Raw genomic sequence first — 17,971 nt, forward strand, 5'->3', positions numbered from 1 at the left:
CTGGGCAAGACCCCGAGTGCCTGCTCTGTGTTGAGCAGGGTGAGGGTCCCAAGAGTTGGGGTTACCGGGTTCCACCGTCGACAGCAAAAGCACTGGCCAGAGGGGTCCTTTCCAGACGTAAATTTTGCAAGACACAAAAGCCGCAGGAAGGGAGGGGGTATGGAAAACATCCGGAAGGGGCTTAACTGGGCCCACTCCTCATCACAGAAGACAATGAGCACTAACACAAGTCCGCAGGGCCGGAAGGCCCTGGACAGCTGGGCCAGCGTGAGCTCTAATCAGCTTCCCTTCCTTCTGCCTCCTCTGACTTGGTTTCCTTGAATTCAGTGTCTGGGGAGCCAAGTGTCCAGCAGTGGAAGAAGGTCTAGATGATGCTACACAGATACAGAACTGGGCATCTGAAGTGGTCAACAGGAGCTAGAATGGATAAAAACTCTTATATGGCGTTGGTGGTCACAGTCCTGCTCCAGATTCAAGGGCTTGGAAGGTGTGAGGTGGTCTTCAGCCTGAATGGTGGGGGAGGGGGGAAGGAAGGAGGACAGAGACAGGAGAGAGTTCCAGAACCTGAGGCCACAATCCTGAGAGTGATCTCACTGCGGGCCCAGGATTCTGGAACTTGGGCTGCCTGATGGGCCCTATATGAAAGATGTAGTAGGGAAAAGGAGCGACAGCAGGCTAAAGGGGCCCCCCACAACCCTCCCCAACACCCTAGGAGAGCAGCCTCTCTCCGCTGGTCCCAGGGTGCCATGGAGATGGAGAGCGCGGCGGCCTCCACACGTTTCCACCAGCCTCACATGGAGAGGAAGATGAGTGCGATGACCTGTGAGATCTTCAACGAGCTTAGGCTAGAGGGCAAGCTCTGCGACGTGGTCATCAAGGTCAATGGCTTTGAGTTCAATGCCCACAAGAACATCCTCTGTAGCTGCAGTTCCTACTTTAGGTATAACAGGGTTGCCAAACTAAGCCAAAGGGGGACTTGGGCTCATTCTGAGACATTTTGGTTCATTTCATGTATCCCACCCCATCATCTTAAGTTAGGGACACTGTCAAAATTCTGGGCTCCCCTAACCTGGCTCCTTTATCTTCTGAAGAGGCACAACTAGGGCCGGAGCCTCCTCTCTGCTTTCCAACTGGATTTCAGCCAACTCTTAGTGAGCCAGGTGCTTTTTTCCTTTGATTCTCACCCAAACTAACCTTTGGGAAGGTTGGACATCCATCCTGGATTTCCCACTTAAACCTAGAGGACCAAAAAAAAATTAAAAAAAAAAAAAACCCAAACCACCTAGAGGACAGTGCTGCCGACCTTTGTGCCCCCATCCCAGTAGAGACTATCTCAAACAGGGTGATGAATTGACAAGGATTGAGCAGATGGGAAGGAGGATGCGGGAAGGCCCAAGGAAGTGTTTGTCAGAAGATAAAGGGAGTTTGGGCCACAAGCACTGGGACCCAGGAAGCGGCAGAGCTATTTTGTTCATGAGCTGAAAATGTTTGAGTTCTCAGTTCCAATGAACATGATACATGTGTTCCATCTGTTGCTAAAAATTCTCATTTCACCTAGACCTACAATAGGGTCTACAAAAGACCAGATAGTGAATATTTTAAGCTTTACTGGCCATACAGCCTCTGTCAACAATGACTGCCCTCTGCCTTTATAGTGGGAAAGCAGCCATAGACAATACTAAATGAGAGGGCATGGCTGTGTTCCAATAAAAATGATTTATGGATGCTGAAATTTGAATTTATTATAATTTCCAGGTGCTGCAAAACCTCCCCACTTAAAAATGTAAAAAAACGGGTGTCTGGGTGGCGGTCTCCCAGCGGGCGTGGCCGTGTAAGCGGTTAAACTCTTGATTTCAGCTCAGGTCATGATCTCAGGGTCCTGAGATCAAGTCCTGTGTTGGGCTCCAAGTTAGGCATGGAGCCTGCTTAAGATTCTCTCCCTCTCCCTCTGTTCCTGCCCCCCCCACCCCAACTCTCTCCCCCACCAAAAAAAGAGGGGGGGCTCCTGGGTGGCTCAGTGGGTTAAAGCCTCTGCCTTCGGCTCAGGTCATGATCCCAGGATCCCCGCATCCGGCTCTCTGCTCAGCAGGGAGCCTGCTTCCCTTCCTCTCTCTCTGTCTGCCTCTCTTCCTACTTGTGATCTCTGTCTGTCAAATAAATAAATAAAATCTTTAAAAATTAACAAATAATTTAAAAAATTTTAAAAATAAAGTAGAAAACATTCTTAGCTTGTAGGTAGTACAAAAATAAGAGGTGGACCAAATCTGGCCCAGAGGCTGTAGGCTTGCAGACCCCTGCTCTAGGGAAGAATCTCATTTCCAAGCCCATATTCCCTTAAACCACCTGGAAAAAAGAGGAAAAACTTGTCAGGGCAGTTTCCTCTGTCTTGTTCAACACCTAAAAAAGTACGTAGCTATACAGTAGAAGCCCAATAAGTAGTTCTGGAATAGTATACTGTCAATAATTATTTATTGAGTGCCTATTTTGTGACAGGCACTATCAGGGTTCTAGAAATAAAACACTGAGTAAAGAGACAAACATTTGTTTTCTCATGAAGTTTACCTTCTAGTAGGAGGAATAGGCATTCAATAAATTAAAAAAAGAGCACATCACAAATGCTAGGTGGAAAAAAGGAAGGTAGGGAGATTTTATTTGTTTATTTTTAAAGATTTTATTTATGAGAGAGAAAGCACGGACACAAGTGGGGTTGGGGGCAGACAGAGGGAGAAGCAGACTCCTCTCTGAGCAGAGAGCCCAATACAGGACTCAATCCCAGGACCCTGGGATCATGGCCTGAGCCAAAGGCAGATGCTTAACCAACTGAGCCACCCAGGCACCCCAGATAGGGAGATTTTAAATAGAAAGGTGGTGATTTTAAATAGGATGGTTTGCTGACAAAGTGACATTTGAGCAAAGACTTTAAGGGGGATGTGGGAGTGAGAAATATGGAGATCTGCAGCGGGGAGCCTTCCAGGCAGAGGTAACTGCAGGTACAAAAGGACCAAAAATGAAACACCTCTGGTGTATTCAAGGAAAGCAAGGCTGGTGGGACTGGAATGGAATGAGGGGGACAGTGGGAGGAAGTGGCCAGAGAGGTATTACTGATCTAGATCTCAGAGGACTTTTGTACTCCCTGGCAAGCACTTTGTATGCTACTCTGAGCAAGAACAGATGTCAGCGGAAGGTTTTGGGTGGAAGGGTACATAAACTCATAAGGTGGTTGGGGTATGACTGTAAGCCCTGGCAGCATCAAGGGCAGAAGCAGGGACATCCATTAGAGGGTTACTCCCAATCATCTAGGCTGGAGATGGTGGGGGCTTGGACCAAGGAGGTAGCAGTCAGAGGTGAGGAGTGATCAGATTCTGGGTGTGTGCTGGTTGAACGGTACTTATTAAAAAACCATCTTGCTCAAGTTTAATTTTCTTAAGCAAGATTGAGATAGAAGACATCTAGGTCTTATTCCCAGCTCTAGGTCTTATTCCCGGCTCTAGATCCCAATTTTTCCACCTACAAAATTGGGAAAAGTTCTAATTTTCATGAGGATAAGGAGAGTGACCAAAGTTAAAGTTCTTGGCAAGGTTCTCTTGCCCACTGTATAAGATGCAGAGTCTGCCCGCCCCCTCCCCTTCCTCATGCCAAATTATTTCTAGCATACTCACTGTGCACTATTTGGGGAATGTCCAAACTCTCCTCCACAAAAGATGGTGGGAGAAGAACCTGTTAAACTGGAGAGAAATATTTCAGTGACTGCTAGTTTCTTTCTTTTTTCCAGAGCTTTGTTTACAAGTGGCTGGAACAACACTGAAAAGAAGGTATACAACATTCCTGGCATTTCCCCTGACATGATGAAGCTAATTATTGAATATGCATACACCCGGACCGTCCCTATCACACCGGACAATGTGGAGAAGCTGCTGGCTGCTGCAGACCAATTTAACATCATGGGTATTGTCAGGGGTTGCTGTGAGTTCCTCAAGTCGGAGCTGTGTTTGGATAACTGTATCGGCATCTGCAAGTTCACGGACTACTACTACTGTCCCGAGCTGAGGCAGAAGGCCTACATGTTTATACTGCACAACTTTGAGGAGATGGTGAAAGTCTCGGCCGAGTTTTTAGAGCTCTCAGTCACTGAACTGAAGGATATCATTGAGAAAGATGAGCTCAACGTCAAACAAGAAGATGCTGTATTTGAGGCCATTTTAAAATGGATTTCTCATGACCCCCAAAATAGGAAGCAGCATATTTCAGTTTTGCTTCCCAAGGTCAAGTTTAGTTATTTTTTGTGGGATGCTTAATTGCTCATGTTTGGTTCATTTATCCCGGAGGGACTGTGCGAAGAGCCACATTCAGCTGTTTGGCAGATTCTGGGGCTGTATTCACATACACTTATATAGAAGGCTACAATTCTGTGGAATTTTGCATGGTTTTTTTCTTTCTTGACATTGCTAGCTTCTTCTACCCCATTTATATTCTTTGACCAAAATTCTCCCTGGCAGTGGGGGAAGGAGATGGCAAGGCCTTCAAAAGAATTCTAAAGGGCCTTTCTTTCTCCCATTTTTATTCTGTGAGTTTCCCCAAACCCCAGGTAGAAGTGGAATAGACACCAAACGGTATTATATACAATTACAGCCATTTGGTGCTAATCTGTGTTATTTTATACAGAGAAACATAGATGTTCAATGACTGAACAATCACCACAGCTTTCTCTGGTCTGATAGTACTGCCCAAGAGCCCAGGAAGGGGCTAGCTCTGTGATCACTTGAGGTCCCTTCTATCTAGCTCATTCTCAGCATCCAAATGTATACCACCTCCGCAAAACTGTGAGCTGTAAGTTTCAAACTGTATTTAACTGTGAGCTGTAAGTTTCAAACACAAAATATGACCCTGCTGCCACTCAAAGGCAGACTATAAGCAGGGAGATATGGAGATGTGGAGATATGGAGATGGGTTTTCCAGGTACCCTCACCTCATCTCACTTTCTGTATTTCTTTCTTAGGTTCGCCTGGCCCTAATGCATGCTGAGTACTTCATGAACAATGTGAAGATGAACGACTATGTCAAAGACAGTGAGGAATGCAAGCCAGTCATCATCAATGCTCTAAAGGCCATGTATGACCTCAACATGAATGGACCCTCTAATTCTGACTTCACCAACCCACTCACCAGGCCCCGCCTGCCCTACGCCATCCTATTTGCAATTGGTGGCTGGAGTGGTGGAAGCCCCACCAATGCCATTGAGGCATACGATGCTCGGGCAGACAGATGGGTGAATGTCACTTGTGAGGAAGAGAGTCCCCGTGCCTACCACGGGGCAGCCTATTTGAAAGGCTACGTTTATATCATTGGGGGGTTCGATAGTGTAGACTATTTCAATAGTGTTAAGCGTTTTGACCCAGTCAAGAAAACGTGGCATCAGGTGGCCCCGATGCACTCCCGACGTTGCTACGTCAGCGTGACAGTCCTCAGCAATTTTATTTACGCCATGGGAGGATTTGACGGCTATGTGCGTCTGAACACTGCTGAACGTTATGAGCCCGAGACCAACCAGTGGACGCTCATCGCCCCTATGCACGAGCAGAGGAGTGACGCGAGTGCCACAACACTCTACGGGAAGGTAGGACTAGGGAAGGGGGGAAGGAACACGTCCAGAAGTAATGCTCTTCTTTGTTTTTGGGGGGCAGGTGGAAAACAGAAGAGACAGTACTCACTTTGCAGGACTAACTCCGTCCTCAAACGACGAAGTGGCCCTTTGTAACTATCCTTTAACATTGTACTCATTAAAAAGCGATGTATGCACACATAGGAGAAAGAGTGATCGTACAGGCTGGCATCAGAAGGGTCCCCTCATCACCGTCACATACACACCCTTTCTTTCCACTCCCCAGTGGTAACGATTTCAGTAACCTTGCGCCTCTCTCCACACAGGTCTACATATGTGGCGGTTTTAACGGAAACGAGTGTCTGTTCACAGCCGAAGTGTACAACACTGAGAGTAATCAGTGGACAGTCATAGCACCCATGAGAAGCAGGAGGAGTGGAATAGGCGTAATTGCTTATGGAGAGCATGTATATGCGGTGAGTTTATCTTGTATCACACCAAAATGATAACCCTAGCTTTTTTGTTCGCAAATAGGTTTACACCGCTGGTAAGCATTTGAAAAGCATTTTTTCCCTGTGGAAAATAGTGGAAAGAGGGAGGTATGAAATCACTGGTTCCCCACCCCCACCCCCAATGGTGGGCTCTTCCACTGTGAACAGAAGCCATGGCTAACAGTCAACCATGTTTCCCTTGCTGTCCATAGGTAGGTGGCTTTGATGGAGCAAATCGACTTAGGAGTGCAGAAGCCTACAGCCCAGTGGCTAATACTTGGCGCACAATCCCCACTATGTTTAATCCTCGTAGCAATTTTGGCATCGAGGTGGTAGACGACCTCTTGTTTGTGGTGGGCGGCTTTAATGGCTTCACTACCACCTTTAATGTGGAGTGCTATGACGAAAAGACGGACGAGTGGTATGACGCCCACGACATGAGCATCTACCGCAGCGCTCTGAGCTGCTGTGTGGTGCCGGGGCTGGCCAACGTCGGGGAATATGCGGCTAGACGGGACAACTTCACAGGATTAGCACTGCGAGATGAAGTAAAGTACTCTGCTTCAACAAGTACCCTACCTGTATGAGCTTCTTCATTTAGCTAATAAAAAGTCTAAGCAATAAGAATTACTTCTTTTTTTAAATAAATGCAGTGTTTAAACTTATAAGAGTACTCGAAAATGTTCAACTTAAGGGAGCCAAGGGTTGGATGAACGAGGGAGTAAGAGGGAAGGAAGAAAGCATTTACAACCAACAGTGAATCATTAACAAAGAAAAATCACACAGTGCAAACCAGCTCTAAAGAAATATGTTTATTTAAAACTTACATTGAGACAATTAATAGCTTCAACACAGAACAAGATAGCTTTAGGAACATAAAACAAGCTATTTTACAATATAATGTCTCAAAGCGTCCTAAATTCTACATCTCCTCTGACTTAAAGGGAGAGAGCCAAGATTCTATTTTCAGTAGAGTAGGGGCTTGGATACTGACAGCCCAAAAAACTCACGGTGTACCAACCTGAACTCAGTATTTTACAAATAACTCAATGAGCCCTAGGACATGGATGATAATCTTCAAACATCAAGCAAGCTTAATTTTTCACAAGTGCATTATTATGCAGGAGGATTAAGTTCACAACAAGTGCTCTACTGTATGTGCTTCAATGTCAGACATTTGTAGTGATGCTCAGAGAGTAAGACAAAAGCCCTACCAAGGTAATCCACAAAGCCGTTATTTGGCTATCTAATTAAATTCCTCGAAGCAAGATGACTACTACATTATGTTACTGTTATTGTATTACTCACTCAACTATGAGCTGTTTTGTTTCCAATGACCAGAACACGTTATAATATAGGCATTATAACAGCAACAAAAATGGACTATTCTCAAGAAAGCGACAAACCAGAGTGGTGGACCGTGCCAAAATGTTTGACAATTAAAGGAGAAACTGAACTGTTTCTCAAATATTCTACAGTTAAATGGCAACCTATAAATACCCTAATTTTCTAGTGAAGGCAGAGGACTTGCTTCACAGTTCTGTGGACTTTCAAAAGACAGGAAGTGTGGCCAACATGCCCTTTTTATTTAAGCTTAATTAGATGAAAGTACAAAAAAAAGTCCCTTTAGTTATGCTTGTTAGGCCAAGTAACTAAAATATACAATTTAGCTTGTCTACCTACAGAATAGTGTCTTATTAGAACAATATGAAGCAGAGAATGAAGTATTTAAAACATAGCACATGCTACACTAGTCAAGAAACAAAGAGGAAAAGAGTGTGCCCTAGAAAATGCCTTACCAGCAGCCTGAAGAGTTTAAAAAACAAAAGCACACAAATCTTTGATAAACACTATCTTTCCAGCTTCAAACCTCTGTTTTCTCTCTCTATATATATAAAAGTCAGTATTTTAAAAGTTTTTGGTCCCAACAATACTATATAAAACTGAGTGACCAAAACAAAACTTCATCATGAAGTCAATGAATTGAGATTTGTTAGCAAAATATTTTTGAATTGGCACAGCAAAAGCAAAGCTGGATATCAAGATATACAAGACTAATCATGCAAACTGCAAGTGAGAGGTATTACTTAAACACTAAGCTCACGACTGACATTCTCGATACCACGGATTTGTTTTCTTAAAACCATGGCGGGGTAGGTATAGTTAAGGAATATCCATTCTAAGATAAAAGTAGCACTCAAAATTATATATAGGTATAGGTATTACTTTTGGTATAATCAATTCCTCTTTTCCTCCCACAAAACAAAAACAAAAGCAACAACGAGCACACTAGGTCTGCTGAATACGTGTTAAGCTGTCCTTTTTAAAGCTATATTTTTAACTGCTTAAATTACCAAATGCATTCTTTAAGTTTTCATCAAAAAGGAAACTTCTTTCCCCAAGAGCCATTTTAGGCTTGTGATCATAGTGAGAACCTTTCTAAATACTCTGGAAGTTATTTCCAGTTTAGATTTCAGAATGTCAGCCTTGAACAGATTTAAGCAAATCTGGTTTCCTTCCTTATTGACAAGTTAGTTAGAATATTTCAGAAACACAAGTTATTGATGTGAAGTCACACATGTGAATTCAAATATGAAAATTAGAAATCCAGTCGTCAGGAAAACCTGCACACATCATGCAAGGAAGGACTTACCCCTTCTTTTCAGCCATGGCCTAGGCAGCCTGCTGAGTTAAAAAAACAACAGTTTCAATCAACTGTCCAAAACCAGATTATACCTAAATCTTAGAGGAGTTAAAACTTGTCACATCCCCTGAAGAAAGACCACCCCCCAAATAACTTGCTAACAATGTCTCAGAAGACAACTCTAAGATCCAAAAACCTTAAATCACACCTTCTAGAGAGAAACTGCCACTGTAGTGAGCTACTAAATTATTTCACCACCACCAAGAAAAGGAAGCACTAGCTACCACAGTCTATCAGAGAGGAGAACATCACTCAGTGAGCTTCTCTGTCTCACTTGCACAGACCTCTCTCAACTCAGAATTAGCACTTCTCAGAAATGGCTTTTTTCAAAATGTCTACAAATGGAAATTGATAAAATGGTAGATGTGGCATAGGATAATATATCTTCATACAGAAATAGGACTTGAAGTTTACTACCCTACCCCAATCGAAATGAAATGGTTTTAAAGCGGATTTCCAACATATTTATTGACAAACTTTGTCCTAAGCAGGAATACTAATTTAGAAATTTCAGGGAAGTTCTTGGTATAGAGTCCAAGGGCTAAATATTAATAGTCTTGCAGCAAATTGAGAGCCAAAATTTCTGGTTGTGCTTTTTTTGATATTTGATACAATAAGGAGGTTAATTATAACAGACTAGGGGAAAAAATCACTGCACTTGGAATTCAATACTTCTAGAACATCATTCTGGAATGTCTAAGGAGACAGACATTCTGAAAGAAACAAGAAACACATAATGGACCCCCTTTTGCAACACATTAGGGCAAGAGTCCTCTAAGCTAACTGAGTGCTAATTCGTATAAAGCTTCGGAGTGCATTCATGAGAATCAAAGAATGCATAAAATAAATAAAAGGTAACTAAAGCAATACATTTTTAAGAGCCATAGTTGTTAACCTAAATTTGGTATTCCAGGCTCAAAATTCCAATAAAAGTCTAGGGCAACTGGATAAAATAGGAGAACAACCAGGGCTGAGAAACAATAAGGCTTCTCTGTAACCACATTTCTCTAAATTGTCACTTCCTTCCCATTTTGGAAAACGTTTCTTTTAGAAAGGAATGAGGATTCTATACAATATACATTAGAGCAAAATTTAAAATTGAAGGCATTAAGTGTCGATTGTCATAGGCATTATTTACACTCAGTAATTTATCCTCAAATAAGCCTGCAACTCCTGAAGAAAGAGTTTAAATGTTTTAATGCCTTCCACTGCTCAGTCTATACGAACAATACTTTTCTTCTTAAAGAAACAAATTTCACATATATAACTTCCTCTGTATTAAACCAATCAGCTAAAGATCAATACTCTTGTCAACTACCATCATCTCAGAGCAATGGCTCCAAGTCTGTAACAGTTGCTGAAGAAATGAAAAATATTCCAAAAATAATGAGCCAATCACAAATTTCTCATCAGTCATCTCTTCTAGAAAGAAACAACAGAATTTCTAGATAAACACATACACCAAAATACCAATGCAAATATTCTGAAATCATCTTGCTGAAATATTGTGCTTTTCCCTTCAAATCTCAGTCTCACTATTGCACACACCTCCTGCAGATGAGGGCTCAATGCATAAAGTCTGCCCTTTTCAAAACCAGCCATTCAGGAAAAAAATCAAAAAGGATTATCAAAGTAAATGTGCAAATAAACTGTTGCTTAAAGCATGTTCAAAACAGTAAGTCCCTAAGACAAAGGAGTTTTAACTTGTTGGCAGAAAAACAGCCATGTGACTATCCCTGGTTTTTCCACTTGTCATTAGTAAGATCTCATTTAGCTAGCACATCCCACACAAACCAAAGACAGAAAAAGACTACAAATCAACAAAAGTTACCACATACTAAATCGAGTTTCCCATTCTTCAGTTTTTTTAACTATATTTCCTCTATATGGGGCAATAATCAGTTTAGGTAGAAAATAAGTTATCGACATACTTTTTCAAGTAACAGTCTGGGTCTCCTCAGCCTCACGAAATAGGTACAACTGTTTCAAGCTGCACCTTTTAGAGAACCTAGCATTCGATCTGAGAGCTCGGCACTCGTCGCATGTTTAGGGCGTGCCGATGTATTTCTTGCATCTGTCTGATCCGGTCTTTCTGCCACATTAAGTTTTGAGGCATAGGATATCTCTGTGTGCCATGCAAGTACCGGTATGGGATTCTTATGTGGCAAGCCGTGGCTCTACAACGCGGCTGTGGCATGGGAGGAAGAAGCATCCACCGCTTTCTCTCCGCACAGTATCGATAGGCTTCCTTCCGATACTGTTTGTCAATATCATCACTGTTTTTCCAGCCTCCGATAATGAAAACATCATCTTTGTAGTAGCAGATGGCTGCTCCTTCGATGCTTAGGACTTCTGGAGGTAAGCTTTCAAGGATCTCATCGGAAACTTGACTGGCAATTTTCCTTACTGCCTCTTCATTTTCTAAAGAATAACTCTTAGGACAGCATGATGCTGTCTGATAAAAGTTTGAATTGACCACAGACATTTGGAAAAAACAGTAATTGTCAATAAGTGGCAAAGATTCCACATCTTGCCACTGTCGAGTCTCCGTATCATAGCATGTAATTACAGCTTTAAGTCCGTCTTCCGTGTCCCGGTCCACAGGAGTGCGGGCAGCGATGTACACAAACCGGTCTTCAATGGCTAGCGCTTTGACATCTCGAAGAATCTTTGGTGCGGACTCTAAGTTGTGCCATTTATCTAGCTCGGGATTATAAACAGTCACATCTTTAAAGCCGGGACTAAAGTTGCCATGTCCTCCAATGCTGTAGAGTTTCCCTTTGACTTCTGTTAACCCAAAAGAATGCTTCCTTGTCATCAGACTACAAACATGTTCCCATGTATTCAAATTTGGGTTGTATCTTTCCACAGTTTTAGCAAACCCTGGCTCCATTGATCCAGCAACATACACATAGGACTCTGTTACTGCAACAGCATGTCCATCAAGGTGATTATGAATATGGGGCAAATTTACCCATCTGTCCTCATCAACAAAATATCCCACACATTCACTTAAATAATCCCCTCCTTCTGACACGCCTCCAATAACCATGATCACGTCCATGTTTTGCCCATAGCGAGGTAATAATGAGACATGAGAGGCGGGGTGCTGGAAGGTGCCAGATTGTATGTTTTCAGCCCTCAGAGCATGCCTCTCTACTGCATCGGCCACTAACTTGACGCAAACTTCATTATTGGCCACCAGCCTCTCTGGTTTGACATGCCGAGTAAGGTAAGTAGGTTTCATCTGGGACAATCTCAGCAACTTAAAAAGTTCTTCAAAGTATCTTTCTCTCTCTTCGGCATTTCTCTGAACCCACTTCAAAACTGTTTCAAAGAGAACCTCTTCGGAATCCACCGTAATTTCCAAGTCTGAAAGCCAGTCTCGGATGAGATGGAAAGGTAAAGTATAAAATTCTTCATCCTGAATTACTTTGTGGAAATTTCTCCGTATCATATCAGCAGCTTTCAGAGCAAGTTGGCTCAAGGTATACATGTGAGCTAAGCTATGAATGGCCACACAATTGGAGAGATGAAGTTTTTTCTTGAGAAATTCTCCACAAAATTCTTTTAAACGAATTAAAAGGAACCTAAAATCAAGAAAAAGAAAATTTCAAATGTGCATATTTTTTGTGGTTGCATTTTAAGAACATCTGAATTATACAAATTAAAATGGTAAGCTTTATCTCACTTTATGCCCAACATCTGAAAAAAAGGCAAATCTCCCCAAATTAAAAAAGGATTATGCTGAAAAGTATATTTAAAAGCATAAAGTCATCTATATAGGATATACTTTAAATTATTTGTATGATATAGCTTATACATAATTATACATGATACATACAACACACACACAGTAGAGATTTCTTCATAATGTAAAGTTTCCTGGAACATATCCTTCAATAAAGTACAACTGAAAAAAACAAATATATACAATTTCACTCATATGTGGGACTTAAGAAACAAAACAAACATGCAGAGAGAGAGAAACCAAGAAACAGACTCCTTAACTATAGAGAACTGAGGGTGGGGCACCAGAGTGGCTCAGTCATTAAGCATCTGCCTTCAGCTCAGGTCATGATCCCAGGATCCCGGGATCCTGGGATCGAGCCCCGCATGGGGCTCCCTGCTCAGCAGGAAGCCTGTTTCTCCCCAGACTCCCCCTGCTTGTGTTCCCTCCCACTGTGTCTCTCTCTGTCAAATAAACAAATAAAATCTTAAAAAAAAAAACAACAAAACCAGATGGTTACCAAAGGGAAGGGGGAGGTTGAAATGGATGATGAGGATTGAGGAGTGCAGTTATCATGGTGAGCACTGGGTAACATATAGAATTGTTGAATTACTGCTGTATACTTGAAACTAATATAACACTGTATTTAACTATACTGGAATTAAAATAAAAAACTTCTTTTATTTTAAAGATTTTATTTATTTATTTGACAGAGAGAGACAGTGAGGGAGGGAACACAAGAAGGGGGAGAGGGAGAAGCAGACTTCCCATTGAGCTGGGAGCCTGACGCAGGGCTCAATTCCTGACCCCCAGACCTGAGCTGAAGGCAGACGCTTAATGACTGAGCCACCCACGCACCCCTAAAATAAAAAAAAAAACAATAAAAAATAAAATGCAATAGTCCCACGCTTTATTTTTATTGGCAAAGGCACAAATCTCAGTCGCAATTTGTCTATGCCATTCCTGTCCTAATCCCTGGTCAATCACCTGCCTTTTCTTCAATGAGGCAGGGTCTCAGGGAAGACACGTTATTAGGCCTTGAAAGTGGTACAGGAACTGCGGCTCCTGGGGGACTATGTCTGCTCAAATATCAGAAGGAACAGCAGTGGAAGCCTCATGTCAGAGATTTTAATCTCCTCTTCCCCAGTTTTCTCCTTGGGCAGCTGCCCATGGAGGTCAGAAGTGGTGCTGGGAGGGTGTGGCCTGAGCGGGGTTCTAAAGTGGGGGTGGCAAGGCAAACTCAAACAACAGTAACAAAGGTATGAAAGTGGTTTGGCATGCAGCTGACGAGGAGTTGTCTGCTCACCTAAATTCACTGACACATACTCCCTTGCACAGGGTGTTTGGAAACACCGCTCTATGAAAACAACAGCTAGCATATACTAGGCATTTGCTATGTTCTGGGCAGTGTGCTGGACACTTTCTGTTATTTCCTTGAAAGGACCCTTGAAGGAAGGTATGATCAACAGTATATGGGTGGTAGGGAGAGGAATGTTGCCTCAGAGATGATGGGTAAGATTAGATGTGATGGTTGCAAGACACTTAGAACACTGTCTAACACCAGGCAGCTGCTAAAGCAGATGGAGGGAAGTTAAGAGTTTTAAGTAAACTGCCTGGAGCGTTCTCTCCTCACCTCCAATTCCCCTATAAAGCAGGGGCAAATTTGAAAAATAAGCGCACACAACAGACACAAACATAGCTTGAGTGATTCCAATGACCCTTCTCTACCCATTTTCATTCAACAAACCTCCCTCTCTCAGATCTATACCTGCCCCCATCCTTCCTCACCCTCTAATGAATGACCCAACCTTGGGCTTTGAGAAGACAGAAGCAATCAGGCAGAAATTCCATTTCGCCACCACCCAATCTGCCTGCAGGTCTATCCTATAACTCTGCATTCCCAGTCCAACTTTTCCATTTTAAATACGGGTTCTGTCCCCTTCTTGGTTTTAAGGGCTTTCCTCCTGCAATTATTCCTCCAATTCTATAACATCAATTTCTCCTCTTCTTCTGATTCTTTTTTTTTTTTTTTTTTTTTCCAGCACACAAACAAGCTCAAATATCTCCTATCTTGGGGGGGAAAGACCTCCCCTGACTCTTCCCCAAATAGTTCCATGTGTATCATTATTCTGACCGTCTTTATAGGCTCTTGTTAATGCGATTGAAGACCTCTCTTATTGCCAAATCCAACAATCTATTATGGTTGACAGAGGTGACATGCTCAGGCTACTCTCTCCTCAACACTCTGTGAGACCATCTCCTCTGCTGGTTCCTTAACATTTTGGAACCCCAGGACTCAACCTTTTTTTTTTTTTTTTAAGATTTTATTTATTTATTTGACAGAGACAGAGATCACAAGTAGGCAGAGAGGCAGACAGAGAGAGAGGAGGAAGCAGGCTCCCTGCTGAGCAGAGAGCCCGACATCCCAGGACCCTGAGATCATGACCCTGAGATCATGACCTGAGCTGAAGGCAGAGGCTTAACCCATTGAGCCACCCAGGCGGCTGCCAGGACTCAGTCTTGCCCCTTCTCTGTCTACACTCTCTTCCTAAGTAATTTCATCCAGTTCCATGGCTTTAATTACCATCTACATGCCATATTCCTCCCAATCTCTAGCTCCATCATCCACCATCACAACCTCCTAATCTCTCTGCTTCTGCCCCAGGAACCCCATCCTTTTTCAACACGGCAGATTCTTCAAATCAGACTGCATTGTTCCTCTGTCCCCAAATTAAAATTCTTCAAATCAGACTGCATCATTCCTTTGCCCCCAAACCTTCCCATCTCCTACTCATTCAGAGTAAGAACTCCTTTCGCAAGCTGCAAGCCCTCTGGAACCCAAGCTCCATGGAAACTAGATGCATCCCCATCACCACCCTGAGGGGCCTCTCCCACGCCTCTCCACCTGTATCCATTTGATGGAGCCACACTGGCCTGCTATTCTCTAACATCCAGATAAGCTCCACCTTCCAACCTGTTTTCCCTACCTAAAACACTCTTCACCTCATCCCCTTCAGTTCTTTGCAAAATGCCTTCTTCATTAGGCATTCTCTATGTATTAAAAAACACAGTTCCTGTCCACCAGCACTTTCTTTTTTTTTTAAGATTTTATTTATTTATTTGACAGAGAGATCACAAGTAGGCAGAGAGGCAGGCAGAGAGAGAGGGGGAAGCGGGCTCCCCGCCGAGCAGAGAGCCCAATTCGGGGCTCGATCCCAGGACCCGGAGACCATGACCTGAGCCTAAGGCAGAGGCTTAACCCACTGAACCACCAAGGCGCCCCTCCACCAGCACTTTCTATACGCCCTAACCATGCTGTACTTTTCATCAAAGCTGTAACAATCATCTGACATGCTATCTACTTTATTTATTTTTTTAAGATTTTATTTATTTATTTGACAGACACAGATCACAAGTAAGCTGACAGGCAAGCAGAGAGAAAGAGGAGGAAGCAGGCTCCCTGCTGAGCAGAGAGCCTGATGGGGCTCGATCCGAGGACCCTGGGATCATGACCTGAGCCGAAGGCAGAAGCTCAACCCACTGAGCCACCCAGGTGTCCCCTGCTATCTACTTTACTTACTTATTGTCCATCTACCAAGGTAAGTGCAGAGAGGAAAGGGGCTTTTGTCTGTTTTGTTCACTACTGAATTTCCAGCACCGGAGAACCCAATGTCTGATCTGATGCATAACAGGCACTCAATAGGTACTTGTTAAAATAATGTACCTGTAACACAATACTGCCAAAACAGACTCCTCCACAACTCCAAAAATGGCATTCACCTGCCTCCTAACCATTCTCTGAAACATCCATTCCTAACCCTCACAGTCCATTTCTCACAGTAGCAGAATCGGCCTTTATAATAATTAAATCAGGAGATTTCTTCACCCAGCTTCCCATCGCACAGTAAAAAAATCAAACTTCTTATTTCAATGTGTTTCACACACCCTTCGCAGACTAGATCCAGCTCCGATGGACATTTCCTTTAGTTCTTTAAGCCAAACCGGGTCCTGCCAGAAGGCCTTTGCGCTATCTGCCTGGAATGTCCATTTCCCATCTTTGCACGGTAGGGCTTTCTTGCCATTTGGAGGTCGGTTTAAATGTCACCTCCTCAGAAAGGTCTTTCCTCAACCCAAGCACTATCCTTTCATCCTTTTTAAATGTCAACACAGCACTGATCACACGCAGACTTTCTTTTTCATTGCCTTTGTCCCTCCACCTGGAATCTGAGCTCCCTAAGAGCAGGGCGCCCTCGTCAGACCGGCCGGCTGCATCCTCAGTACCCAGTGCAGCGGCTGCCCAACAGCACACAGCTAGCGCTCAGTAAGTATCAAACAAATGCATTTCCTCGGGGCTCCCTCCGTAGGCACTGCCTCCCCCGTCCCCTCCCTGAATGCGACCCTGAGGCGGGGGACATCTCCACCTCCCGGCGCGAGGCCCTCCGCATCCCGCCTACCTGTCGGCCAACTCCAGCACCTCGTGCACACTGCCCGTGCTGACGCGGATGCGCCCGGTGTACATGTATTCGATAACGGCTTCCACCGTGTCGGGCTCGGGCCCGGGCTCGGAGCTCCACTTGCGCATCTCCACCCGGCCCGAGCGGGACTCCGAGAACTGGCCCGAGAGTAGGGGCGTGAAGTACTCGGTGGCAGCGGCCAGCACCGAGCGGTGGGCCCGGAACTCGCGGCCTCCCGCGCCGCCGAAGCACAAGGTAATGTCGCAGAAGAGGCCCTGGCGCCTCTGCTCGTTCTGCCTCCAAGACAGCTCCGAGCAGTGAGAGCTGCACTCGAAATCCTCGGCCTCCGGGCCCGGATCACCCCCGCTCGCCTCCATTGCAGATATGCCGGGCCCAGACCCGAAGTCCACCGTGCCGCTGCCTCGGACTTCGGCGGCCAGCCCTGCCGAACCGGCGGCGGCCGTCTCCATGCTCTCCATCTCCAGCACCTGCAGAGATGCGGCCGCTGCCGCCGCTGCGGCCGCAGCCACCGCCGCCGCCGCCATCTTGACGCCGCCGCGCCCGACCTCCGCAGTCTCGGAACGATCCAGCCGTTCTGGTGCGACACAGAGGGATTCTGGGAATAAATAGTGGGCGCGGGGCGGAGCCGGGCGCCCCTGGTGTGCGCACGCGCGGCCGCGCCCGCCGGGAGCCGTCCCACCTTGGAGAGGGCTCAACGGTGCTGCTCCCCCAGACATCCCACACGCGAGTCTCAGTGGGAGGGCGGCTCGTCTCCTGCCCCTTAGAGAGGCATGCTCTTCGTGGTCATTATGTACCAAAAGCCACCCTCGATCATCAACTCGTGGTTAGTGTCTCGGGTGGCAACAGTGGACTTCTACTTTAAAATTTAAAATGAATTTAGATTTAAAATGAATTTGGAGTAAACGTTACCGAGACCCAGCTAAGCAGATGAGGGTGAGCAAGTTACTTAGTATCTCCGAACCAATTTATCTT

General features: G+C 44.5%; 2 protein-coding genes across 3 annotated transcripts; one reads left to right on the plus strand and one right to left on the minus strand.

Annotated features, from left to right (window-relative positions):
* Nucleotides 1-746: 746 nt before the first annotated feature.
* On the plus strand, nucleotides 747-6,677 carry KLHL10 (kelch like family member 10; the record flags this gene model as incomplete). The annotated part of the gene is made up of 5 exons (XM_080826537.1): nucleotides 747-940; nucleotides 3,773-4,262; nucleotides 4,997-5,614; nucleotides 5,926-6,075; nucleotides 6,303-6,677. 5 exons carry the CDS (start codon nucleotides 747-749, stop codon nucleotides 6,675-6,677), a joined length of 1,827 nt encoding a protein of 608 aa, XP_080682663.1.
* Nucleotides 6,678-6,888: 211 nt separating this feature from the next.
* Nucleotides 6,889-17,569, minus strand: KLHL11 (kelch like family member 11; the record flags this gene model as incomplete). Of its 2 annotated transcripts, XR_013968227.1 has the most annotated exons (3): nucleotides 6,889-8,775; nucleotides 10,726-12,384; nucleotides 16,979-17,569. XR_013968227.1 is itself a non-coding variant. In XM_080827429.1 (2 exons), 2 exons carry the CDS (start codon nucleotides 17,521-17,523, stop codon nucleotides 10,803-10,805), a joined length of 2,127 nt encoding a protein of 708 aa, XP_080683555.1. In that variant the 3' UTR covers nucleotides 6,895-10,802. The 2 variants fall into 2 exon arrangements, 1 of the variants encoding a protein (XP_080683555.1); XM_080827429.1 differs by having other exon boundaries at nucleotides 6,895-12,384; nucleotides 16,979-17,523.
* Nucleotides 17,570-17,971: the final 402 nt, after the last annotated feature.

The sequence above is a fragment of the Martes martes genome, assembly GCF_963455335.1.
Source record: "Martes martes genome assembly, chromosome: 16".
In the NCBI taxonomy this organism is placed as follows: domain Eukaryota; kingdom Metazoa; phylum Chordata; class Mammalia; order Carnivora; family Mustelidae; genus Martes; species Martes martes.